Raw genomic sequence first — 23,646 nt, 5'->3', positions numbered from 1 at the left:
TCTCCCTGACTCCCCAATAAGACACCCTCCCTGTTAAGCTGCAGTGGGAATGTCCCCCGTCGGACAGAAAGACACTGGGACAAACATTTCATCAGCGTAAGCAGCAAATGAATGTGAGATGCCCGAACAGGTTTTTTCCTGAGACGGAGGCCCATCACCTGTGCTTTTGAGAATATTCTGAGGGTTTTAAACTCGTACGGGAATTGAATACATGTTGGAATGATAACTCTTTGTAAGCATTTCTGTATCCATTACAATTTCCCCAACTTTTTATTTTGAAAACTTTAAAATCCATAGAGAAGTTGAATGCTTAGCTGCCCTTCATCTGGAATTGCTATTGACACTTCCACTTTCTACACACACATACCACACCTACACACACAAATACACCACACGCACCTGCACACGCACACGTCTGAGCGTCTCTGAGTGTCTGACAACCTAGAGTGAGGCAGAGCTTAAGGGACAACCTCTGTTCTCCCCAGTGGTTCAGACACTAATGGCGCGTCTTACAATGGTCACACCTTAGGCCCAACAGGCAAAGGCATTGGTCACGTGCTCAGTACAGTGTCCGGCTCACCGCCAGTGCAGAACAGATGTTGTCGATTATTACCAATACCGATTATTATCAATAAGAGGGTGAACTGTCTAGGTTTCCTATGGCTCCGTCAGTTAGATCTGTGTCGAAGCTATATTGTTCAGTGCATACATAGCTTAGAACTGTTTTATCTTCCCCATGAACCAAGACTTTTTACGATTATATAATGGTCCTCTTTAACTCTAGGAATACTTTTTGCCTTAAAATCTATTTTGTATGATATTAATAGTGAAATCAACTTTCTTGATTAGAATTCGCCTGGTATATCCTTTGCCTTCTTTCCACTGCCAATTTTTCTATAGCCTTATGATTTCTGTGGGTCTTCTAAAAACAGCTAAAGATGTACTATTATTTTTTACAGTCTAACAATCTTGTCTTCTGCTGGATCATGTAGTCCACTGACTTTTGGATTTATTTCTATTACAGTACTTCATGTTTTCTATTTGTTCTGCCTTTTTAAAGGAAAGGTATCTTTTCCCCTCTCTTGCTGGAGCGATGTCTTGGCTGAGTAATAGTTCTCATTCCACTTTTCCTTTAGGACAGCGTTTCCCGGCCTCCGCTGTTGGGGCAGATAATTCCTTGCTGTGTGTGCCGCCTTGTGCATGGGGCGGGGGGCGGTTTAGCAGGGTCCCCGCCTTCTATTCACCAGATGCCGGTAACCCCCCTCCGGTTGGAACCACCCAAAATGCTTCCTGACATTGTCAAATGTCCCCTGGGGGCCACAATTTCCCCCCCTCCAGCTGGGAACCACTTCTCTACTGATGTTACTCGAGAAATGTTAGCATGTTCAACTCATCCACGTCTCCAATAAACCTCGATTACTCTCCGAAACACAACAGGAACTTGAAAACACGTTTACCATCCATTGCTCCCCTCTCTGAGTTTTAGTTGTTGTCTCTTAAACCCAGAATATATTACTGTTGTTTTGTACAGTTGACATTTATTTGAATTTACTCGTGTGTTTACCAGTTTCCTTCCTGTAGTTCTTACGTCATAGCGTCGATCTGGGAATGGTTTCCTTTGGCTAAAATACCTTCTTTAGATCTTTATCCAATAAAGGTCTTTTGATGTCAAAAGCTCTCAACTTTTGTTCGTCTGAGTCTTTACTTTATACCCTTTTCCTGAAAGATTTCTTTTGTTTTGCAGGATATCCAGTTCTAAGTTGACACAGATTTTTGATGTACTTGGAAGGCATTCCATCACTTTTTGGCATCTGTTACCGCTGAGGTGTCCTCCATGGATTTAACTGCTCTTCCTTGGAAGGTAATCCGCCTTCTCTGTGTTCAGGGTCCTGAAGTTTCACTCTGATGTGATTTCTTCTGACTTGTTCAGCTTGGGATTTGTCGGGATTCCTGAATTTGTAAACTGGTAACTTTCATCAGCCACTATCTTTTCAAATATTCAAATGTAGGCAAAACTTAGAAATACTGTGGGTTTAGTTCCAGACCACTGCAAAAAAAACCAAATACTGTAATCGAGAGAGTTGCACGCAGCTTTTGGTTTTCCGGTGCACATACGAGTCCTGTTTACGTGATGCTGTGTCTGGTAAGTGTCCAACGGCACCATGTATAATAAAAGTGTATACACCTTACTGAAAAAATATTGCTAAAAATGCTAACCATCATCTGAGCCTTCAGTGAGTCCTAATCTTTTTGCAGATGGAGGGGGCCTTCAACTCTTTAGAAAATGCAACCTGTGAAGCACAGTAAAGTGAGGTATGGATGTATTGCATTGGCCTCACCCCTACTCACCTCTCCGTCTGAGTCTCTGATTAGACGTCTAATAGATCATCTCACTCTATCCTTCATACATTGTGTATCTTAACCTCTCATATTTTTTCCATTTTTATGTTTCTCTGTACCCCACCCTTGGCAATTACTTCAGATTTACCCTTTCGGTGCTGGTTATTTTATGTGTCAACTGGACAAGGCCACAGCGCCCAAATATTTGACCAATCAACACCAGTCAGAATGTTGCTGTGAAAGTGTTGTTTTAGATGAGATTAACATTTAAATTGTAGACTTTGAGTAAAGCAGGTTACCTTCCATGGTGTGGGTGGGTGTCATCTAATCAGTTGAAGGCTCTAAGAGAAAAAAGACTGAGGTCTCCAGAGGAAGAGGTGATTTTGCCTTGAGACTGATTTGGACTCGACTGAAATATCGACTCTTGCCTGTCAGTATTCCCCTCATATTTTGGGACTTGCCAGCCTCCACAGCTGCTTCCTTAAAATAAAAATTTCTTTCTCTCTCTCTCTCCAGACACACTCACACACACACACCTTATTGGTTCTCTTTCTCTGGAGAATCCTAATACACTCCTTCTATCCAGTTTATTTTTTCTCTCTTCAGCTGTGTCTAATCTGCTATTAAGCCCATCTTCTGACTTTTAAATTTCAATGGTTATACTTTTCATTTCTAGAGGTCTATTTTTCCTTTCCTCTAAAAATATTTGGTCATTTCTTAGCGTGCAGCAGATTGTAATTATTGCTCCTACTTATTCTCTCCCTTCCTTGTAAGAAAATCATACATTCTGCATGGCCGGGAGTGGCTCAGCGGTTGAGCATCGACCTGGGATCCAGGTGATCAAGGTTCGATTCCCTGTCAGGGCGCATGCCCGGGTTGCGGGCTCGATCCCCAGTCGGGGGCGTGCAGGAGGCAGCCCATCAACGACGACTCTCTCATCATTGATGTTTCTCTCTTGCTCTCTCTTTCTCTCTCTCCCCCTTCCTCTCTCTGAAATCAATAAAGATATATTTTAAAAAAAGAAAAAGAAAAAGGAAAATCATACATTCCTTCCTATTGCCATGTCACTACATTTCTCCCTGGGAGCAGTACGTATCCCCACTCTGTTGACATTGAACTTTAGCCAAAGGACTGTGGGCGGAAGTGACTTGCTCCATGTCTAAGCAGAAGCTTCAAGCACTATTGTGGGGGTTGCATTTCTTCCCTCACTTCTGAATGTCCTTCAGCCTAGATCCCAGAATGCAGAAGTCACTGAGATTAGGACAGAGCCACAGCTGACTTCTAGCCACTCATAAAGTAAGAAACAGGAATTTGTTTTTAAACGCCACTGAGGTTTGGGATCTTCTGTTACCACCACAATGCTGAGTAATTCAGCCTCTGTGGTTTCCAGGCATGTGCAATGTCTTGTTTCAGTATGTAACTGCACTGAATGTGCTGTGGGATCTCTGACTGTTTCTATCAGGATCTGAAGTGTTCGGGGGTCTGGCTTAGCTGCTTAATGTTATTGCTGGCTCTTGCTTACGATGTTTCCCGTTTGGATCCTGTGATGTCTAACAGCTAACCCTGAAGTTTTTTTTCTAAGCCAAGTTTTTTAAAAAACAGCATTTTTATTGGTTTTTAGAGAGAGAGGAAGGGAGAGGGAGAAAAAAAGAGAAATATCGATGAGAGAAACATCAACAGGTCGCCTCCTGCACACTCCCTGTTGGGGATGAGCCGTAACCGGGCATGTGCCCTGATCCAGAATCAAACCAGCAGCCTTCTGATGCACTGGATGACACCCAGCCAAGTCACACCAGCCAGGGCCTGAAGTTTTATTTGACCACCCAGAGAGTGTGATTTGGGCCTGCAAACCTACCCTTTGAGACTATAACTTCCCAGGAAAGCTACATTTTGCCCGATTCACTCAGAAAACCAAACCAAAACCAAAAAAGGATTCCTTGCAGTCCCTGGGAGGGGTGTGCGGAAGGCTGAAGAATGACCCCAAGGATACCAGGTCCTAATCCCTGGCACCTGTGAACATGACTTTATTTGAAAAAAGTCTTTGCAGATGTGGTGAGATTTGGGAGATTCAGGTGGGAGAGTATCCCGGGGTATCTGGGTGGGCCTTAAATGAAACCTCTCGTGTCTTTAGAGAGAGAGGTGGCGGGGGACCGGGGGGGGGAGGGACTGGAGTGACACTGCCACAGCCAAGGGGTGGGTGAGGCACCTGGAAGAGACAAGGGACGATCGTCTCCTAGAACCTCTGAAGACCTTGACACCTTGAATGCGGCCTGTTGATACCGATTTCGGACTCCTGGCCTGATTCCAGGACTGTGAGTTGAGTTTCTGTTGTTCGAAAGCCCCCGCCTGTGGCACTTTGTTACGGCAGCCACGGGGCACTAATATGGGGGCCGGTGAGCTCTGTTTCTCCTGCTTTACCCTACACGGGGCGGGAGGCTCCTTGGGATTTCAGGGTGATGAGGAAGTCTCCTTTAGACTCCGCCTTGGGCTAGTCCTGAGCTTTGTCTTCTGTCCCCTGAGCCTTTGTGAATGGCTGAAAGCTACGGGGTTTGTCAAATGCCCTCCAGGGGAAAGGTGGCACTGGACTGGCTTGTCTCAGCTCAGGCCTCGGACATCCCTTCCTTCCTGGCTAAGAAACATTTGAAACATTGCTTTTCAGACATTACATCCCAGAACCCCTCTCTGTACTGCTGTTGCCCATCTTCTAACTCAAAGCTGGGTCCCGGGTTCAATTCTGGCCAAGGGCATGTGCCTTGGTTGCGGGCTCGATCCCTGGCCCCAGTCGGGCCACCTGCAGGAGACAACCAATCGATGTGTCTCTCTCACATCGATGTGTCCCTTCCACTCTCTCTGAAAATCAATGGAAAGAATATCCTCAGGTGAGGGCTGGAAAAAAAAAAAGACTAGCTTTATGGAGTGCCTGCTGTGTGTGGGCACCGGGTAGGTGCCTTTAACGGGTGTGCTAATCCTTAGGTCCCCACTTCCAGGTAAGGAAGCAGAGGTCACAGGCTGGTAACCGCCTGAGGTGGAGCTCAAAGCCCAGGGCCCTCCTGCTCTCCCATCTTCCTCTGCTGGGAGCTCCCAGGCACTGTCAGGCCCTCGCGTGTGGCAGGGACCAAGGGGCACCCACTGAATGAATGGACATCAACAATGGCATGCAAGGGGCTCATCCAGCACCTTACAATTCTGCAAATGTAGTGTCACGAATACCTACGGATTAGAGAATAAAACTTTATTAGAGCACCAGCACCATATGAAACATGTACAGATAGAAAATGCAACCCCGTCGCAGATGCATCCGTGAGAATCCAGAGCCCGCACTCTGCACGGGGCTGTTTCCCGGCTCGTCTGTGGCCGGCCGGTTGGATTTTACAGCATCTGCTTTTATTCCTCATTTTAGGACTTTCATTTCTCACAATTAAGGCCCGTTCCTTATGTTAGTGAGCCTAAGAGGCTGGAAACGACAGCCCCCGTGGGCGGCTAGTTTTACCCATGAAGGCCTCTAAAAAGCAGCCAGTTCCCAAGATGAAGCGTCCTTCCGCCGAGCGAGCCCTTCCATCCAGCTCTTGCGTTGCTCAGATGCGGTCCCGGCGCTGAGAGCTCTACACAGGGGCTTGCTCAGGGGGTCTCGGCCCTCGCTTGTTGCTCACCCTCAGAGGCAGCAGTGGGAAGTGGGGTGTGCCCCCTCCTTGGAGAACCCCTGGAGGGCCAGCCCCACCCCCAGGCGGGGCCCCGAGGCTGCAGCTGTCCCCGGGATTCTGTTTGTTGCTTTCAGAGGCTTCTGTGACGACACTCAGTTTGTCAAAAACTTCATTCTCATCGGAGAGTGGGGAGGAGAAAAACAGAAGCCTGTTGTGATGAGGGTGACTCAGGAACTGCAGGCGGGAAAAAAGGAGGGGAACCATTAAATTTCCCCATCGCCTGTTCCGGGCTTACAAAGATCTTATACAGAACTCCTGGCTGGAAAACACTGCTTTAAAAAATGTGACAAGGCCCGGCCGGCGTGGCTCAGCAGTTGAGCAGGAGATTGCGGTTCGATGCCCGGTCAGGGCGCATGCCCGAGTTGCAGGCTTGACGATCCCCAGTAGGGGGCGAGCAGGAGGCAGCCGATCAATGACTCATCATTGATGTTTCTCTCTCTCTCCCTCTCCTTTCCTCTCTCTGAAATCAATAAAGACATATTAAAAAAAAAAAAATGACAAGAACAGTATGAGAGTTCCTCAAAAACTTAATAACGGAATGACCATAGGACCCAGCAGCTCCATTTCCTGGGAGACACCCAGCAGACCTGAAAGTGGGGTCTCAAAGAGATACCTGCACACCCATGTTCACGGCAACAGGCACCACCCCAGCCCAGAGGTGGAAGCAACCTGAGTGCCCATCAGTGGCTGACGGATACAGAGTGTAGTCTGTCCACACAGGGGAATATTACTCAGCCTTAAAAAGGAAGGAAATCCCAACACCTGCTACCACATGGATAAACCTTGAGGACACTGCTCAGTGAAATAAGCCAGACACAAAAGGACGGACGCCGCGGGGCTCAGGCAGGGAAGGCGGGAAAGGGCGCTGTGTCCCGGCGGAAGGGACCGCCTTTGCCCTCCCTTCAGGCTGTGGCATGAGCACAGGCACCGGGGACTGAGCAGCAGGAAAGCGTGCGGGCCCAGGCGAGGCGGCCCGGGCTTCGCGGGAAAACTCCACGAGGTGGGGGGTCTCTCCTCCCACCTGGATCCCCCACCTACCTCCTTGAGGTGCTGCGGGAGCGTGTTCCCGGGGTAGAAGGCATACTTGGTCCTCTTGTAGATGTACCACAGCAGCAAGAAGCAGCCCACGAGCAGCAGGCAGGCGCACACGGAGGCCGCCAGGACAACCGTCACCACGATCCAGACGGGGGCGCTCTCTGCGGGAGGACAGCGTGTGTGACAGTCTGTCCCTGGAGATGCCCACGGAGACCTCAACGCCGTTCCCTGCCAGGAGCCGATGGCGGTCCCCGAGAGCGGGGCCCAACACCCGGTTATCCAGGGGGGCATGGGGAGGGAGCCCAGCAGCTGTGCGAGGACCCAGCGTTTCCCACAAGTCTCGCCCTTTCCGATCCTCTTCCAAGTTTGGTTTCTGGCAGGTTGCTGCGCACACAAACGGAGTAACAGGCAAGAACTCCCATCCACTCTCCTCCCGTGTGGGCGGCGAGGAGCCCCTGTTCGGGACAGCCCTCTCCTCCCTGGGCCGCAGAGCCCCAGTCAGACGCGCGCTGCGGCGCTGGGTACTGAGAGCTGCCGCCGCTCTGGGCGCAGACAGCTCCAGGCAGACCCCGCGCTCAGGGACCCCCACGCCAGCGCCGAGGCCGTCCTGCTGGGCCACCCGGCACCCTCTGGGGTCCTGTCGGGGCAAAGCCAAGGCTGCCGAGAGAAGCCTCCATCTGTCCCGCCAACATCTGACCTTCCTTTCTTGGAGCATTTACTATAAAAAGCTGGGGATCCCTCCTCTGCCCCTTTGAGATGTGTACGTGTCTCCTACACCCCCAGAGTGTCTTCCTTGAGGACCCAGAGCGGTTCCTCATCAGAGGCCTGTCTCTAGTCTCTGTGGGAGGGCAGAGCCTAACTTGATAAATGCCGGCTAGAGGTAGACACAGATGGCCTACTGAGCTACCCTGTCACCGCTTCTTAGAATCTGTCACTTGCCCTCCCCGCTTCTTCCCTTCAAATGCGCAGTAAGCTCTCTCCCCTCCTGAAGCCCTTACTGAACAAAATCTGTTTCTACCACTTTACCTTACGTCCGGCTTCACCTCTGACGGTATCTATCCAGGATGTCACCCTGGTCATCGGTGGTCCTTGCTCCCGATTCTGCACCAGGCCCTTCTCCAGCTGCTCTGGCCACCTAACGTCTCTATGCCCAACCCCCACAGTCAGCACTGCCCCCCCCCCCATCAAAATCCAAAGCATTTGGTGCTGAGAGCAACTGAGAGAAGGGACTTGGCCCTTTCAGAGCAAGTCATTCAGGGGACACTCTGTGGGGGAATGTCAATTTCTGCCGAAACAGGGCAGATCAAAGAACCGAGACAGCAAAGGCTCCGGAGCTCCATCGGCTGCTGGCGCCTGCTGGGTTCTGCCAGCACCTCCCGCCTCCGCCTCCTGAGCTTGGCTGACAGCGGCTCCCTAGGCGTCTGGTGAGCCGACCTGGCCTTTGCAAGGGGCAGAGGCTGGGAGGAGCCTGCCTCGGCTTTGGTCTGCCCCCTTGCTCCCTCTCACGCTTTAATTTATTCTGAGAGCCACCTCCTTGTCTTCCCAGCTCGTGCCCTGGCTGAGTTCAGAGCAGTTCCTTATCCCAGTTCCCCTACAAATTCTTGTTCCCTTTACTGCAGTCAAGGGGTGGTGCTTCCTAAGCCACACTTTTCACACAAACATGCTTTCCTGGTGGATGCAGGCTCATGTGTGCGGGGGGGGGGGGGGGGGGGGGTGCTGGCTGGAGTGGCCCCCGGGCTACCCCCTAGCGCACAATAGGACATCCACTTGGGATCTGACATCCCAGCTCTTGAGGAAGTTGCAGGCTCCTACATGTCCATCTGTCCTTCCTTTATTTCAATAGCTCTCTAATGTGGCAAAGCCCCAGAGTCGCTCATCACACACAGATTAAACACTGACTGCCAGGCCCACCCAGCACCCTGGTGACACTGCGATGAGCCCGGGTCTCCTTGTGTCTCCAGCCGGGACATCTCGGCCTCTTAGACAAGGACAGTCCACAGGCACACCGGGTTGCTGGTGACAGAATCCAAGGGATGCTTTTGTGACTGACCCGAGGGAGAAGAGGGCACAAGAGAGGGCACTACTTTACACGGGCTCTGCGCTGTGGGAGCATCTAGTCACCGGCAGCCTCTCGGCAGAGCCCTCCAACTTGCCGGTTGCATGCGACCGCGGCCAGCAGACCTGCCTTCTCTGTGTTACCCACAGGGACGTTGCGCCTTTGCTCATCTATGGAACTAACCGGCAGGTAGTCAATTCCAGCCAAGGTGACCTGGCTGAGCCTGGCCTGTGCTCTGTCACTGAGCAGCTGAGCGACTTTGGGCAAGTCAGCCCGTCTGCCTGACCCTTCACGTTCCATCCGATAGGAGAGACGATCCTTACAAACCTCTCACTGAAGATGCGTCTGAGGTTGAAATGAGATCATGGTGTTTACACGAACCTCAAATGATGTTTGACAAAAGCCCGTTTTCAATGGGTTATACTTTCCTTTGATAAAATGTTTTGGTTTTGTCAATTAATAGATGATCATTTATAGTCCCAAAATATTTGAAAAATTGTTGGTTTTGGCCAAATTGTATGGCTCCTGCCATGTTTCATGATATAAACCTTTAGGAACACTTAACAATGTGATTTTAATAAGATCATTACTAACAACAGTAACAGTACTGCTCTGCGTGCCCCACCCCAGTGTCCGGCAGCTTTTTTATCCCTCCCATTTTACAGATTTGGCTGCTGAGGCACAGGGCGACTCAGGATCTGCCCGTGTCACGTTAGGTTGGAGCTCACACGGGGAGGGACACGGCTCGGGGACAGTCGGGTGGTACTCAAGGCTTTGGGGAGGCAGTGGCAGGAGTCTAGAGGAAAGAGGGATGATTCCAAGGTCAGGGGTTCTGGTGGTTCAAGCAGGATGGGGGCCCCCAAGGTACAGAACTCAGGTTCAAGCACAAACAACTCATGAGAGGAATAATAAAGTGAGGAAACCTGCGGAGGGGCCATGGAACAGCCTTGGCGCACCAAGGGCAGGCTGCTGTTATTTGAAGGTGCCTCTGACCATGGGAGGGGCACAGGCAGGTCCTCTCAGCACTGACCTTGGGCCTTGGCCAGGACTGGGGGCAACGGGAAGAGAAAGGAGGGAGATCAGAGAATCCCCTCCAGAGAGACAGCAGACTCCCCACCCTCGCCCAGGCGTTGCAGTCCCGAGATGGTGGCGGAAACGACTGCAGAGCAGCTCTGACGTCGAGGCAGGTCAGGGACCCAGGAGAGGTGACAGTCCTGCATCCAGGCAAACTATTTGTGGGTTTACCAAAGAAGAGAAAAAAAACCCAAGATTCGGGAAACTACAGGCCAATAAGCTGGATGCCGATCTCCAGAAACAATACAAACCCCCCAGGGTAGATCAGGGGTCAGTTACACGCCCTAAAAAAATAGAAGGAAGGTAAACAAAATGAATCACATTCGGGCACCAGAAAGGAATTTGCTCCAAGTGGCTGCCTTTTCTTCCTGGGACTGGGTTAGCTGTTGGGGAATTACGGCATATTATGGGCTGGTTTTGCTAACCCTCCAAAAGGCTGTTGAAAGAAAGGACACGCTAAGAATGCTGGCACCCAGAGCGACTTGCCGGAGAAGAAAACGCCACCCACCTCAGGCATTCCCGGCTGCAGGCTTCTTGTGTTGAGAAACACCCAAAAATACAGATCACAGGTGGACAACACCGCCCTTGGCCCAGGGTGTCCATTTCAGCTGATACCTGCAAAGTCTTTCCCACGACTTTGTGGACAATAAACCCAGGCAGCTTATGTAACAGGGCACCGCACCCCGAGGGGCCCGCGGCCTGCACGCAGGTGGGTAAGCAGTCCCAAGGGAGGTGCGTCCCGCAGCTCCTCCCAGCAGAGCTGGAGACGAGACAGAGCAAAACCGGGCGAGAGATAAGCTCAGTGACAAAAACCGACATTCAAGAAGAACCCGGCAGGCCGTAGTGCTCCGTCAGTGTGAACGCGGCACTGCAGTGTTCTCGGATCTACACAGGGGCCTGACGATGACCCGGTCTCTCCCGGGCGGGAATTTTCAGTGGCCGCCCTCTGTGCTGTTGTGGCCCCAGCTCAGCGCCTTGCTCCCAGGAGCCCGGAGCCCCGGGCGGGAGTCCGAGCGGCCTGGGGTGCCTGAGGAGCCTTCCCACCCTCGCGCCTACAACGCTATTTGAAATGCCGGAGGAGGGTTCCCGACGGCGCGTCCCGAGACTCACCGTCACTGATGGTTTGCTCACAGACAGGCTCGCTCCATTCCCCGGTTTTGTTCCGATCGGGGAGAAACCCCTGAACTTGAACACAGTAAGTTGTCCACGGCTCCAGGTTTCTGAGGACCTCGAAGTCATACTGACAAGTCACTGGATACTGGTCATGGAGACATAAATAAGAACAGGTCTCAGCAGTGAAGGGACACTGACCTTTGCCCCCCCCACCACTTATCAGTTATAATCTTAACTTCAGGCTCAGAATGGGGAGATGAAGGAGTCTCACACGTCTCCCAGTTCACTCTGGGGTCCCACTTGTAAGGGACGGGCAAGGACTGACCGATCCTCACAAACATCTCCTTTCTTGAACTTTCTAGTTTAAATGACATGCAAACCATCCCACTTCCTTTTTAAAAAAGATAAACTAGTTGTATACACTGCATTGTGCGCCCCCTCCCCCCGCCAAATTCTCATATTGAAGTCCTAACCCCTTGTACCTCAGCCAGTGGCTTAGTTGGACATAGGGTCTTTACAGAAGCAGTCAGGTTATAACCACGTCATTCGGGTGGGCCCTAATCCCGCACGACTGGTGTCCTTATAGGAAGACGAAACGCGAACACAGACACGCGCACAGGGAGGAGGCCACGTGAAGATGAGGGCAGATACTGAGGTGATGCTTCTACAGGCCAAGGAGCCAAAGATGACCAGTGACCTTCAGAAGCTGGGAGAGAGGGTGGAACAGACTGCCCCTCAGCCTCGGGGGAGCCAGCGCTGCTGACACAGTGCTCTCAGGCTTCCGGCCTCCGGAACCTTGAGGGCACATTCTGTTCTCCAGGTCGCCCAGCCTGTGGTATTTTGTTACAGCAGCCTGAGCGGGCTGATACCCGGGACATATACAGTAAGACTCCGTGCGATTTTCTTTCCAAGTCGAGAGTACGTTTCTGACTCTGGCTCCCCGGGGTTCCCCTCTGAGTCACTGCTCCACTCATGTACCTGGGGTGCCCTCCTCCAGCGGCTCACCTCGCCTGGAGGGCACACACCACAGCCTGCCGGGGAGGGGGGGGGTGCATCCTGACTCCTCTCTGCTTAATCGGAATATAAGATATCATGATTGATGGTACGTTCCTGAGTTTGAGAATCCAAAACAGCTTCTGGCGAAATAAAGGGAATTAGGAGCCTACACTAGTATTTCCCTCCTGGTTGTCATTTCCTTGTGACAGAATCCCATGCAAAGTCTGTAGTAGGACTAGGCACTTACAGAAAGTGAACACAGACTTTGTTACTCTAGCAATCCGTTATTTTTCTCTGGGTATCGGGCTTGTTGACATCTTGTCGATACTCCTTTATTGCAGGAGAAGCTAAATTCATCGAGGGCAAGAACTGGATCATGCCAATTGGATACATGAAGGGTATGGTATGACTTCTAATAATTAAAAACAAAAGTAAAACCCCAAACTCCTGGCTTTCATTTCTAGAAATCCAACACCCCTAGAACCTTACGATGCTCTCTTGTCAAAGACCACGCTCAGGGGGGGCCTGCAGGTGGCAGGCAGGGAAGAGAGCGGCATGGATGTCCCCTCTGATTGCTTTTTCTAGCTGGCCTTCCCTCCTGGGCAGCTTCTGGTTTTGTTTTCTCACTTCCTCCCATCAGGAAGCCATAGAATTTCTAAAAGCCTTTTATGCTATTAGTTTATGCTCCGGGAAGCATTTACATTCTAGCAGAGAGCCAGTGTCTTCCTCCTTTCGGGCTGCCACGCAGAACACCACGGCCTGGGGGGCTTATAAACAGCAAGTGTCCTCACAGCTCTGGAGGCCAGAAGTCCAAGGTCAAGGTGCCAGAGAGCTGTTGTCTGGTGGTCCCCACCCTCGTCCCGGCTCATAGCTACCACTTCCTCGTGGAGTCCTCACAGGGCAGAAGGGGCGAGGGAGTCTCTGGGGGTCTCTTTCACAAAGGCTCCACCTTCAGGATCTAATCCCCTCCAAAGATGCACCTCCGGCACCAGCACAGGAGGGATTACGTTTCAACATATGAACTTGGGGAGTGGGACACAAAAATTCAGTCTATAGCACATATCAACGGGTAATGGTGACACCGCGGGCACCAGCAGGGAGGAGCTGGGAATAGGCGTCCTCTCCGACACTTGGCCGGTGGCACTCGAGGCTGCCGCTCAGCGGCTCAGGGATGGCACAAACGTGGAGCCAGCTGCCTGTCCTGTGGGCACAGGCAGGACAGGAAACTAAAGGGAAGCTGGGATTCGCGTTTCAAGCCGGCGCAGGACGCGCTCGGGCTCTGTGAATCCAACCCTCCACGAAAGCAGGCTGCAGAGCACGCAGCGGGTCAGTCCGGCCTCGCCTTTGCATCGCAGAGGCCAGCAGAGTGACCATGCCACGCATTATTCTGTGTTGCTGCTCAGACATACCTTTCCCGGGGTCTGAACGATGGGAAAAATTGTCTACTCTGTGCAGAAGGCAGATAACTTGCATCATGTAATGGAGCACTTTCTGGGGGGAGAAGTTAACCTGAGATTTTTGGGGGGCTGTGCAGTATGTAGATATAAATTTAACTACATCATTCCTAAGACAATGCACCTATGTGACCCTTTCCTCCCAAACACTTGAGAATTAAGGGATAAAATCAACATGTAATGAAGAGGAGATAACATCTATGTAACTTAACTTATGTAACACACGTGTAAGTCAGTTTAGGGCCACGGATGGCACTCGGCTCAGGAATAAAGCTTGACCAAGGATGAGTGAAAACAACCTTAGTAGGTCCACATAAGGGGAAGGGACCTCGAGAACCGACCACATACATTGGTCAGGCAAGGGGACAAGTTTACTATTTTCATTATGTCATTAAATCCCCCAACAACCCTATGAAGCAGTTTATTCCCCCCACTTTGTTAATGAAGTGGGTCAGGTTGGCCACTGTGCAGACATGAGGAAGCTGAGGTCAAGCATGTGACCGGAGTCACAAGGTGGCAGGGGCAATGTCCCAACACGTCTCTCCACCCCCAGCCCATGTTTTTAAAGGAATTGGCCCCTGAGAAGGGAGAGAGCAAGTGGTTCCAGTAGGTAAAAGGTGATACTGTTCACCCAAAGTCTACGTGTGGGGCTGCCTGACCATGGACTCGACTATTCTGTGGTGTGTGTGGGGCTTAGGGTTCATGCCATGAAACAGTAGTCAGTCAGTGACTCTGCTGGCTTCCTGTTCCCCCAGCCAACTGCTGAGTCATCTCTGCCTCCTCTTACAACTTCCCTTTGGGGAAAGAATGGCCTGTTCTCACTGCACCAGCACCCAGGACGTCTGCTCTACGCATTGCACTTAGGGCCTGGGAAGCACGAACCAGGGATACTGGTCATCCCTCAGACTGGGAACTTCTGGCGCTCAGAGGACCAGGCCTTAGATCCTCTGGACCTTAAAGTGGCACCACCTTGCAAGATCCATACTAGATGGCGGCCTCCTAGCCTCCGCCCTCCATTGTCATGGCCTCAGACCAACACTGAGCAAAGAACAGGGAGCCTTTATCTGAAATGCATTTGATTTGCCAAGCTTACCTTTTCATCAGAGCCATTCTTCCAATACTGCACATTATAAACCCATGAGTTATAGATATTCTTCATGGTCCATGTCTCATGTTCCTTCTCAATTCTCGGGGCCAAGAAACGTATGTGCAAAGAATTAGCAAGCGCTTCTACTTGCAATCCAGGAGGTCCAATAATGGCTAAGTATGAGGAAAAAAGCAAAAGGACAATAAAAAAACCACATTTTAAAAACATCGCCATTTATTTTTTGTGACTGTGCGGACCAATTGGTCTACTGAAGTACTCTGCTCTTCGATATGCCACTGCTGTGACATTGATTGACCTGGCTAAGGAGGATAGTTGGACTTTGTTTCTGGAAAAAAAAATAAAAAATCTGATAACCTTTGCTTTTATTAATCATTTTGGTCTGTTTATATTTATTATGATTTCTGATATATTTGAAATTATTCCAAGTACATTATTTTGTGTTTTCTGTAAAGACTATTTTTTATTTTTATTTTTTGGCTTATTCCTCTCCTTTCTTTCCATTCGGTTGAATTTACTTGATTTCCTTTGCTGCCTTGAAAGCTACAGATGGTATTTCTATTATTTTTAGTATTTAACATATATAATTAACTATATACATTTTCCAATAGAGCCTGAAGCTGTTCCCTTTCAAATGCTCTTTTACTAGATATTCCTATGGTTGGCCCTATTACTTTGTTTGGGACTCAGCTCAAATGCCCCCTCCTGAGAGAGGCTGTCTCTTACTACCCCACGTAAAGAGCAGCTCCCATCGCTCCCTGTTTTATTTCCTTGAGAGCCACAGTCACTATCTGTCATAAAACATGTATCTGTTTGCATATTATCTGCCTTCCCCATTAGAATGTGTGCTCCACAAGGGCTGGGGCCTCGTCTTGTTCACTGTTGTAGCTTCAGCACTAAGAACGTACCTGGCACACAGTAGGTGCTCCGTAACAACTACAGAGCAAACAATGAATGGCTCCTGGCAACCGTGCAGTTTGAGTTCTATTCTTTACTCTTCTTTAGCTGCTGTTATTGGGCCTCATTCTAGCATTCTACCCCATTTCTAATCTGCTGGTAGTTAAAAACCAGGTATAAAAACCGATTATTTTTCCAAAGCAAGTATAAATACGCTCCGTGTGACATCTTGAAGCATTTCCCTATCACATGAATGTCAAGAGGCAAATATCCAATGAAGGGTACTTGTTGCCAAGAGCATGGGGGTGGGAGCCTGGGTCTTAATCCTTGCTCCATCACTCTTTACTTATGTGACCCTGGGCAAGCTGCTCATCTATTTTGTATCAGTTCCTAAAGGGAACATACAAAATGAGATTCTCTAAAATAGGATATGTAGCTGGTCAGGACCTGGTAAGTCACTTAGCAATTACAGGTTGTTAAGCTGTATTTTTTTTTTTTTAACATATCTTTATTGATTTCAGAGAGAGGAAGGGAGAGGGAGAGAGAGAGAGAAACATCAATGATGAGAGAGTCATTGACCGGCTGCCTCCTGCACAGCCCCTGCTGGGGATCGAGGCCGCAACCCGGGCCTGTGCCCTGACCAGGAATCGAACCTCGATCTCCTGGATCCTAGGTCGATGCTCAACCGCTGAGCCACGCCTGGCCAGGGTGTCTGTATTTTTTAATGGTCGCTTTTTTCTTAGATTTAATAGAGATACCTTTAGAAAAGATAATATAATTTTGATAATTTCTGACTCCAGAAATAAGAGTTTTTTTGCCCAAGCCGGGGACAGAATTGGGGAAGGAGAGAAGGGCATCCCAGCTGCATCCTCTCCCAGAGTGAGCGAAACTGGGAGCCACGGGGTCGAGAGCAGGGGAGTGGTACAGAGATGACCCTTCTACGGTGTGTCTCTACTCCTCGGAAGGCTGCTCTTGAGTTTTGTTAATGAGGTTGTTGTAACCTCTCTCAATTCCTGTGTAGTGGTTTAGTTTTCAATTCCTATTGTTCTAGTTATGTTCACCTCATAGCCTCCGGTGGGTCCCCATGACCCTCCAGATCTAACCTGGGGACATTTTTTTTGATGCTTACCTGCCAGTGTGACCCAACACATATGCCATTAGCGGAATCCACCCTCTGTCCTTCATTCTGGGAAAGGTGGTTGTCTGCACCTGGTCCTCCTCTCTCCACATCGGCCTATAATAGTTTTGTTCTTTGCCTGGGTCACATTTCTTTAACTCATAATTCCAAACTGAATTCCTCCCAGAAAATGGACTATGGTCAAGCACCACGTAACAATGTTTTGGTCAATGATGGACCACATCTATGATAGTGGTCCATAAAATTATAATGGAGCTGAAAATTCCCATCACCTAGTGACGTTGTAGGCATCGTAATGTCATAGAGCAATGTATTACTAATGGGTTGTGGTGATGCTGGAATAAAAAAACTTAACTGTGCTCCTAGTGGTATAAAAATATAGTCCATACAGTTATGTATAGTACCTAATATTTGATAACGACAATAAACAACGATGTCATTGGTTTAAGTATTTACTATGCCATACCTCTTATTGCTGTTTTAATGAGTGTTCCCTTCCTGCTTATAAAATAAAAGTGTGGGCTATGAAACAGTAGCTGTGTTATACCAGAAGCAGCCTCACACATCTTGTGTTTACCGCGCCTCTTGATTGCATCACCTTGTGCTTGATTTAATCTCGTGATGTTTTATAAATTCGGCATGGCCTAAGTGTGCAGTGTTTACGAGGCCTACAGTCCTGCGCCGTAGCGTCCTAGCCTTGGAGCTCACGCACCGCTCACTCACTGACTCACGCAGAGCACCTTCCAGTCTGCAGGCTGCGTTCACAGTAAGTGTCCTATACAGGTGAGCCGTTCTTCTCTTTTATGCCATATTTTTACTGCACCTGTTCTATATTTAGATACACAAGTACTTGCCACGGGCTTACAACTGCCTACAGTGTTCAGTACAGTAACGTGCTGCACAGGCTTTGGCCCGGGCACAAGGGGCTAGACCACGGCCTGGGCACGCGGTAGGCTGGGCTATCGAGGTACGTGCGAGTGCACCTGTGATGTTCCCACGATAGTGCAATCACCCAGTGACACATTTCTCATTAGGTGACATGTGACTGGACATTAATCACTCCAAATGTTCTCATTCTCACCCCGAAGGCATTAAGTTATTAAATTTATATTTAATTATCTTACTGACTTTATGCCGATCCTTTCCTGTCTCTCCCATGAACTTCTTGAAGGCCACCATCCTCTCTCTATATATATATTCCCTAAGCTCCTGGTGCAAGGCCATCCACTCTGTGGGAACTCAGAGAATCCTCGCTGACAGGCCAGCCGAAGGGGAAACACCTAAGGCGCGAGGATGACATCACACGAAAACAGGAAACAGAGTGACTTACTGTCATCGACGGGACAGAAGGTGAGGTTCACCCAGGCTGAGTGCTCGTCTCCAAGTTCAGCCCTGACTCGCAAGGTGTGGTCCCCGTACTTGGAAAGGCTGGAGAAGTCGCACTCCGTTGCGGGGGTGCTGGTGCACGTGTCCTGGAACTTCCTGTAACTGCAAGATCGGAGAAGGACAACCATGAGGGTCCGCACTCCAGCCTCTCGGAGGCCAACCGGGGCCTTAGTCCCCCCGCCACGGGAAACAAGGAGAGATCAAGAAAGCAAACTTCTTGTTTTTTGCAATTTTATTTTCAATCCTCACCTGAGGATACTTTTTCCATTGCTTTTCAGAGAGAGTGGGAGGGAGGGGGAGAGAGAGAGAGAGAGAGAGACATGGATGTGAGAGAGGCACATGGCTTAGCTGCCACCTGCACGTGCCCCAACTGGGGCCGGGATCGAGCCTGCAAGCAAGGTACGTGCCCCTGGCCGGAATCAAACCCAGGACCCTTCAGTCCGCAGGCGACGCTCTAGCCACTGGGCCAGACCGGCCAGGGCAGAAAGCAAATTCTTCAACGTCAATTTTGTTGACTAGCACACATCATTTATTAGCATTTTATACACTGTGCTCCACGGGACCTTAACTATCCTTGAGCTGTCATGAGGCATTTAAAAATAGATCCGTTCTGTGGTCAATTCGGGGCAAAAACTGAGTTGAACGTGAAGAGGTGTCTGTCTTCACAACGGAACTTCTCAGAGCCTTTCCTACCCTCAGGAGCATGTGCCTCTCCAGAAGGGGGTCAAGTACCCCTCACATGTGACGGAGAAGCTTCCTCCCCTGATTAGATGCTTCTGACAATGGCGGGACACGGTCTGTGCAGTGTGGACATACAAAGATTAGCCGCAGTAAGCACCGTACATTGAGTTCAATGATTTTGTTGTAATTACGTTGGAAAAATGAGAAACGACTCGTTGACCCCAGATCCTCAGCCCTGACACCAGCCACTGAAGGGAGGTTGGCAGAAGGAAAGGAGTGTTTGGCAACAGCTTCCAGGTGGCCAGGAGCATGTGACATAACCTAACCACAGCCTCGAGAGGTGTAATTAACTCCATTTAACCCAAGAAAAGCCAGCTTTTCTCCGGCCAACAGGGAGAGCTTTGTCTGACTGGTTCCCCAGCATACCTTCCTGTCGTGGCCACAGCCACTGAGGCTGCGCTCAGAGGTGACAAGGAAGGTGCTGATAAAAACACTGACAGCTGACTCCTGTTGAGCACTTGGAGTCGGGCCTGGCGCTCAGCGGGTGGTCAGCGTCTTCCCACGAGACGCTCAACGGCAGAAGGGCAGAGCCAAAATCGCTCCTATTTTATAGACGACGTGTAGGTGTGGAGACCCTAAGAAAGTGGCCTAACTGGACTCAGGGCTGCTTGACTTCAGAGCCCTGGGTCTGAGGCCCCACACCACACCTGGCCCAGTCCTAGGGACGCCTGGAACAATCTTGTGCGAAAAGCAGGTGGAGATGATCAGGCTCATAGTTTACGATCTGTTCTCTCCACTTCATACACCACAAACACGTCCCAATCAAGCAGCGGCCTGGGGCTGCCTCGCATCCCACCGTTTGGAAAATCTGGGGTCGTTTCATGAAGGGGGTTTTCTCACAGGTGGCTGCTTCCTTCATTTAAACTAATGCACCCGTTGGTTGGGACATAGAGTATTTCCAAAGTTGTTCTGCAAACTTCTCTTTCACTAGGTCAGTTTTATCGCATTTAAAAATATTATTCTTCCTATTAAATAGGCAATATTTACATTTAATTTTTTTTTTAGATGCTTCTATGCTAAAATCACGAGTGCCCCTCCTCTGGTCACCCCCACCCCATTCACACACATAAGACAGTCTGTGCAGAGGGAATTCTAAACACAGCTTTCCAGGGCCATGGGAGACTAACCCGTCTTCTGGATCAAATTTCTTCCCCCAGGACACACCCAGCACATTCCGTTGTCCCAGTGCTTCCTCGCTGAGGAGACCTGGAACCCAGCCCCGACTCTCGGTTTCTGGGACGTCACTGGGAACTCTCATCTCCGAACCAAACAGCTCTACTGCGAGGGCAAAGAACCGAACACCAAAATAACCCACAGGGCAGAGAGGCAGGGAGGGAAGCTAAGGCTCCACAGTGGGATCTCTGGGGCCCTGGCGACTGAGTGGAGAGAGCAGAATGAAATTATAACCGGGACCGTGCTGGGAAACACAGCGCGGGAGAGAAGCCCGTCAGAGAGACCGTCTTCAGTCCTTGGGAGGACGCACAGAACGGGATCGTGGGCTGTGCGTTTGCCGAAGGGATCGTATCGGCCCGAGAGCTGCCCATTGATGACCGTGGATGTAGGAGGCTGTCCTCGCTCCCATGAAATGCACAGGGAAATATGAAGGAGCAGGGGGCATGGCGTGCGAGGGGGAGAAAATTCGGTGAACCTCAAACCTACAGGCTTTTAGGAAGTTCTTTGTACTGTACTTGAAAATTTCCAACGTTCTGTTGGCTTGGAATTATTTCAAAGTAAAAAGTTAAAAATAAAAGTAAACAAAAACTGCCTTCCTCAGCTCCCACCCCTCGGACTTGGCAGGTCGTGGCTACGTGTGCGTCCGAAGGCTGGGTGGGGAGGAGCGTGGGGGTCCTGGACTCCGGGGCCCACGTTTCCTCCTGCTCCGCTGCGGGCATCCTCTATCTTTGTACGTTTCTGAGTCACACTGGAGGCAGGTGGCCCGCTGCTGTCTGCGCCTGGCATCGCGGTGCCTCGCCTGCAGTCCGGCCTACGGCGGGCAGGGGCAGGCTGCTAAGGGAGGGGACACAGAGGAAACGGCAGGCAGGGCAGGTCCTGGGAGGTCAGGGCACCGGGGAGATAATCGTCTCTGACACTCACCTGTCCTTCCTTCCTAAGTCTCCGATGCTGTCAGAGGACAGAGCTCTTACTAGCCAGCAGCCGCCTTGTGTTCAATTTCAGGGCATGAAATAACTGAGCACCCACTATGCAAACTACCTGCACCCACAGCCCTGGGATCTAGTTATTGAAGGGGGTGAATGGTGCGATGGCGAGGGCCTTTCTGACTTTGCCTCCGCCTTCTTGGATGGCTCCCGCCTGTCTATTGCTGATTCCTAGCAATACTCCTCTAATAAGTGGGGATGCTATCAGCGACGCTTTTCTCTCAAAAAACATCCGTGTGATAAACCAGATATATTCGCTTTACAGTAGGCAACCACTATGGCCCGTGGCATCCACACCCCTGTGATAAAACGTCTCTATCCAGCACTGTCCCTTGGATCGTCCCACCACAAACCATCCCAAGACAGACAAGAGTTTCACTTGTGTGTTTCAGAGAAGAGCATTCACAAGCACTTCTTGGACAGAAGGGAAAGGCCAGCAGGGAGGCTCCCGCGGGCTGTCATGGGCATGTGGGTGACAGCAGTCAGATTTTCTCTGTGGCCCAGCCCAGCTCAGTGACCAGCTCAGGGCCACCATTCTCGGGCACCTTCCTGCCAGCAACACTCCAGACTCACCTTAGGTACTGAGCTGTGAAAGTCAGATTCCCTTTGGGAAAAGCAGGTGACTCCCACTCTAGAATGTTCTTGAAATTAACTGAATTCATTCTGACGTTTTCAGGAGGAGGCACCATTCCTAATGCTGTAAAAATAAAGGGGAAAAGCTTGCAACTTTTTTCCTCAAAAAGGTTGCCCAAGAAAATGACCGGATCCGACACTGAGGCCTCCCCTACGGCTCCACGTCTTCAAATGGGCACATGAGTGGGGAAGCGAAAGGTGTGAGGGTGGGCAGGACTTTAGACACATTCCCAGAGGTAGAAACTCTGGACTTTCTGACACACAGACTTAGTCTCCAGGCCCCGCTTGAGCACCTGGCACCCTGATTGGGGCTGGGGGCAGGGAAAGCAAGAGTCTCGTTTTAGCTGCATGAGGTTTGGGATGCTGGAGACAGACACAAGGAATATCAGGGTCAGCGGGATGAATGAGCCTGAGGCCCTGCACACAGACCTGGGCTAGAGAGAGAAATCATTTTTAAACTTGTTAACAGAAAATGTCAAACACACACAAAAGCAGAGAGACCAGCATGAAAAACCATCACTGGCCCATGGCCGAGCTAGCGCCAATAGAGACGGAAATCTGAGTCATGGGCCTAAGGCCCGCACTTAATGCCAGGGTTCTGCTGATATCCCCCAAAGCAATGGCATAGGGGAAGGAGAGAAAAGGGCCCGGGCATGAACTTGGCAGAGATCTGGCAGAGGTAGAGCGTTGGGAGCGGAAATAGCCTGAGGGGAAGGAGACACCAGGGGAGCGTGTGTCCCGGAGGCCAGGAAGGAGCCCATCAGAAAGGGAGGGGCCCATCATTGCTTGAACCTGGGCAGGCAATTCAGAGAAGGGTGAAACCGAGGGTCTTTAGGACTTTGATTAAATTTAGGTTTGAACCCTAGCTCTAGAAATCACATCCCTTTCTACACCCTTCAGAGACCTAGTCTTTCCCCCAGATAACCAGCAAGCCCCCTGAGGCAGCAGAAGACAGTTGCCTGGACCCGACTTAAGGTCACCGCGTGGGACCCCTGCCAGCTCAAGATAACACCTGGACCTCAGTGCAGTTTCAGCTCCTGAGCCCTAAGGTGGAAGGACCCACCCCCAGGCTATTTTCCCACGAGAACAGACAGGGGGACAAGGGAACAGACCCCAGAGCTGTCCCCAAGACCTGAAGAGATGACTGGTCACCCTCACCTCTGACAACCAGCTCCCAGCAGGCCCGACCCCTAACCCGGTGCCTGTGACTCTGCCCTGCAGAACCTGCCACCCGCGCGCCCTGGGGAGTTGGGGCTCTTGAGGGGAGCCTCCCGTCGTCCTGGATGGAGCCATTCATGATAAAACAGCCGATCTTTCCCCCCTGCAGGCCTGTGTCCAGTGTCTGGCTCTGGTGTCTAGTGTCTGGGGGGAAGGCCTTCCTGTCCTGTCCCAGGCGCAGGAGGTTTCACTGGATTAGAACTCGGAAGCCACAGAGCTGGGATTTAAGGGGCCAGAAATCAGATGTTGGGGTGCTGAGCTCCTGAGTGCGTGGCCTACTGAGCACCGGTCACTTCCAGGGTGTCCAGGGGTCCGCTCGGAGGTGGCCCTTGGGGTCATCGCTTCCCCCAGGTCCCAAGCGCGCGTCGGCCGGGGCGCTCGCGGCCCAGGCGGCGGTCCGGGTCCCCCAGCAGGTGGCCAGGCCTGGGGAGGGGGAGGGCGAGCCGGCGCCCCGGGGCGCCCGGAGCCCTAGTCGCGCAGCCTCACCTGACACCAGGAGGCAGCCGCCCAGCCAGCTCCGGAGGCCGCGCGCCATGGCCGCGCCGGGAGCCCGCGGGCGCAGGGGCGGTGGGCAGCCGGCCGCACGCGCCCCCGAGGCCCCTA

The 23,646-nt window shown here is 50.9% G+C and overlaps 1 protein-coding gene across 1 annotated transcript in view; it reads right to left on the bottom strand.

Moving 5' to 3' along the window:
- Positions 1-5,557: 5,557 nt before the first annotated feature.
- Positions 5,558-23,646, bottom strand: part of LOC107537472 (interleukin-10 receptor subunit beta-like) — a 33,780-nt gene continuing 15,691 nt past the window's right edge. The window contains exons 6-11 of the mRNA XM_016213506.2: positions 21,766-21,889; positions 18,240-18,397; positions 14,863-15,029; positions 11,317-11,464; positions 7,080-7,237; positions 5,558-6,215 (exon numbers count right to left, since the gene is read on the bottom strand). Of these exons, the coding sequence (XP_016068992.2) occupies positions 5,943-6,215; positions 7,080-7,237; positions 11,317-11,464; positions 14,863-15,029; positions 18,240-18,397; positions 21,766-21,889 (1,028 nt within the window). The 3' untranslated portion in view covers positions 5,558-5,942. The remainder of the gene's footprint in view (positions 6,216-7,079; positions 7,238-11,316; positions 11,465-14,862; positions 15,030-18,239; positions 18,398-21,765; positions 21,890-23,646) is intronic.

Source organism: Miniopterus natalensis, chromosome 6 (assembly GCF_054644295.1).
Source record: "Miniopterus natalensis isolate mMinNat1 chromosome 6, mMinNat1.hap1, whole genome shotgun sequence".
Lineage (NCBI taxonomy): Eukaryota > Metazoa > Chordata > Mammalia > Chiroptera > Miniopteridae > Miniopterus > Miniopterus natalensis.
Note: the sequence above shows the minus strand (reverse complement) of the source record. Positions and strands in the feature narration are given on the sequence as shown.